This window comes from Loa loa (assembly GCF_000183805.2).
Source record: "Loa loa unplaced genomic scaffold supercont3.313, whole genome shotgun sequence".
In the NCBI taxonomy this organism is placed as follows: domain Eukaryota; kingdom Metazoa; phylum Nematoda; class Chromadorea; order Rhabditida; family Onchocercidae; genus Loa; species Loa loa.
Genome location: NW_018108493.1, coordinates 60,584 through 63,879, shown reverse-complemented (window position 1 = coordinate 63,879; position 3,296 = coordinate 60,584). Strand labels below are relative to the sequence as shown.

General features: G+C 24.1%; 1 protein-coding gene across 1 annotated transcript in view; it reads left to right on the top strand.

The window, feature by feature from the left end:
* LOAG_18440 (hypothetical protein) overlaps positions 1-1,425 on the top strand; it is a gene marked incomplete at both ends in the record, with an annotated part of 5,240 nt that extends 3,815 nt beyond the window's left edge. Inside the window, 2 exons of the mRNA XM_020451099.1 lie at positions 167-479; positions 1,168-1,425. Coding sequence (XP_020305148.1) covers positions 167-479; positions 1,168-1,425 — 571 coding nt within the window. The remainder of the gene's footprint in view (positions 1-166; positions 480-1,167) is intronic.
* Between the last annotated feature and the right edge of the window lie 1,871 nt (positions 1,426-3,296).

Here is a 3,296-nt window from a genome sequence, read left to right as displayed (position 1 = left end):
TATACTATACTATATATATATATATATATATATATATATATATATATATGTTTTTTTAAATGTTTCTCGAACATTGCATCTGATAAAAATTTAAAGAATTATTTAGCAAAATCGTTTTCAAATTTTTTAAATTCAATTGAAGTAAAGAATTTTAAATTCTTTTCAGATTTGAAATCGAAATTCATCCATCCATTCAAATTAATTACATTCCCTCAACTGATAGTACAACCAATTATTCAATATCACTCGATGATTTATCCCATTCATCTATGGTACCAAAAAATGGATTGTTAAATTATTATTATGTACTAATCATCCTATTTGCACTTATCATCATTGTAATCACAACTATTATCATATTTCGGCGACATTCAAAACATCAAAGACAATTACGTGTAGTGAATGCGCAAAAAAGACGAGAATTAGTTGCAAAAACGAAAGCAGATCTTGAGAAGCAACCTGATTTATTGAGTACCACGGTATGTAATACTGAAAAGAGTCCTTTTTGTTAAACAGTAAAATTTTTTAAATATCATTTTCTATTTCCAAGTTAAGCAATTAATTCAATTAATTACTTTTCCTTTTTCAAATAAAAACTTAATTAACTGCTTAACTTTTTTCCGGTTTATTTTCATCTCATGTCTAACTAATTAATGTATATTTCTATAGATTAGATTAATCCAAATATTTAATTTATTAATTATTCTTTTTCCTTTTCTGCAGCATTAATCAAATGCTTACAAATTAATTTTTACATAATTACTCATCAATCCGAATACTTTTCACTTTTTCTTCTTTCACTGATACATACAATTTACATTGGAAATTTTAAATTCATCCATATTCTGTATAATTACATCTTTCCTAATTAATTTTTGAGACATCCGTCATTAATTGATATTGCTATTCGAAGGATTGTCAACCAAAGAAAAGTCATTGTTAAGATTAGAGTGACCATTGCTACTGAAACAATGGAATGGTAGCGGTCATTCTATACTAATTATGATAATATCTTAGATGAATTAAAATATTAAAATGTTAAAATTTATTTGAATCTTTTATGAAATTTGCAATTATTATAGCAAAAAATTTGCGACTATTAATTTAATTAATTCAAATAATTCATACAATTCTTTGACATTTTATAATTTACAATTTCTCTAACAGGTTTATGCTACAATTGGGCGTAATCGTCGTGAACTACCCGAGAAACGATCTGACCGTTCATTGCAAACATTTGATGGCTCAAAACATCATACATCTTTAATTCAGACACCAATATCTCAACGAACCCAATCCAAACCATTTATTGGTGAATCAATCGATTATCGAGGGTTAAATATCCGAAATACTCCAGAATTGAATAAATCTAGACCGGATCGATATCAATCAACGAGATTAAAAGATAATCAATATTGGGTATAACTGATAATAAACCTATTTTTTCTTTTTTTTTTTTTTTTTCACTTTTCCAATATATTTTACTGTGTATTTGTGCATTTATTACTGAATATTTAAACTAAAAATTAAAAATTCTATCAATTTATAGCAAATTCAATTTCGAATTTAGTTTTTATATTGCAGAAAAAAAAACAATTCCATAAAGTAAAAGTGATCATATGAAAAAAAAAAAATACTGAAAATAAAAAATTTCACATTCTGTTTTCATCGTCTTCATTCAGCAACAATATCAGGATCAATGGTAATTCCGAAAATGGAATGCAACATAAAATTGAATTTTAGGATAAATTTAATTTCTGCTAAATAAATCTTTACCATTTAAACATTTAATTTCGATAATTAAGAAAAATTCTAGTTTATTAGAATTAAATTTTAATGAAAATTTTAAATTCTAGTACATTTCTCGGTGTCTTTTACTTGGAAATATAGTGGTAATATATTTTTTTTAGAAATATAATTTTTTCTATTTTTTTAAATTTCTTTAATTTTTTTTAATTTTTTTAATTTCTTAATTTGAGATAACTTTTTTTTTTAGAAATATTTCCTATCCTAATTTTTATAAACTTCAAATTTATTATGATCAATTTTTGGTTGGGAAAATTACAATTTGAAAGCAGATATGATAGATTAAAATTGAAATCTTTCAAAGTAGAAATATGTTAAGGTTTCTCTCTCTCTCTCTCTCTCTCTGCTTTGGATACTGTAAGGGCTAGTATTTTCTATGTTAATTTCATTGAATTTTTGAAGATTTCGAAATTGTTCGAGAGAATTTCTTTTTAAAATTTAAAAATTTGAAAAAAAAATATTTCGTACAATGAAATGGAACAAGAAACAGAAATTTTCAATTGTTTGGCAATTAAATTTGTACTTATCGCAATTCTGTTACAGTTGATCATTGTCATTATCGGGAAAAAAAACTGAGAAATGCTTGGCCATGGCCATAATGGCCAAGAATCATCTTCTTTCAAGAATCATCTTCTCAATCATTTTCTTAACTCTATTTTGATTTACTTTGAAATGTCTTAAATTCTGAAAATTAAAGTCAGAATTGAATATTATCCATCAAAATAATAATGGATGGATGAAATAGTATCGAAATTCTGATATTAATTTAACGACTAATTGCCGAAACTAAATGTTCCAAATGTTCCAAAGGGTTATCTTATAAAAGAGCCTATTAAAAATTGAAAACATTTCCTAGGGACAAGAAGATAAGTTTAATTCTTAAGGCCTAAATAGAAATATTATTGAAATTTGGAATTCGAAATTCTAGCGTTTACTTCACGATAGACTCTTCAATAATTATTGCAAAGCAACTAAATATCTAAAATTTGTATTGATTTTCAAAGTTTATCAATTTCCAAGTTTTACTTGACAATGAAATATGGTAAATACATTACATGCAAATTTTCACAAATTATCTTTGCAAGAAAAATTGAACTTTCTCAATGGTTATCAAATATTTGCTTTTATATTTTATGAATCAATGATACTGAACCGGAAAATAATGAGGAAATGTTTCAGTAGATATTTAAGATTTCAAAAAAAAAAAATACATTAATAAAATAAATAATATAAAATCAATGATAAAAAGAATCAATAATGTCATGAGGAGTTTTATCAAGAAATTTTTGGAAAATATAATCTAACTGTGGAAATATAGCCGTTAAATATCTTTAAAGTTCTACAAGCTGCAATGCGTTTATTTGATCACTGAAAATATATCAACCGCAATATAATAATAATAATAATTAATAATTAATAATAATAATAATAATAGTAACAATATTAATAATAGTCATAATAATAGTAATAATAATAATAATGATAATAAT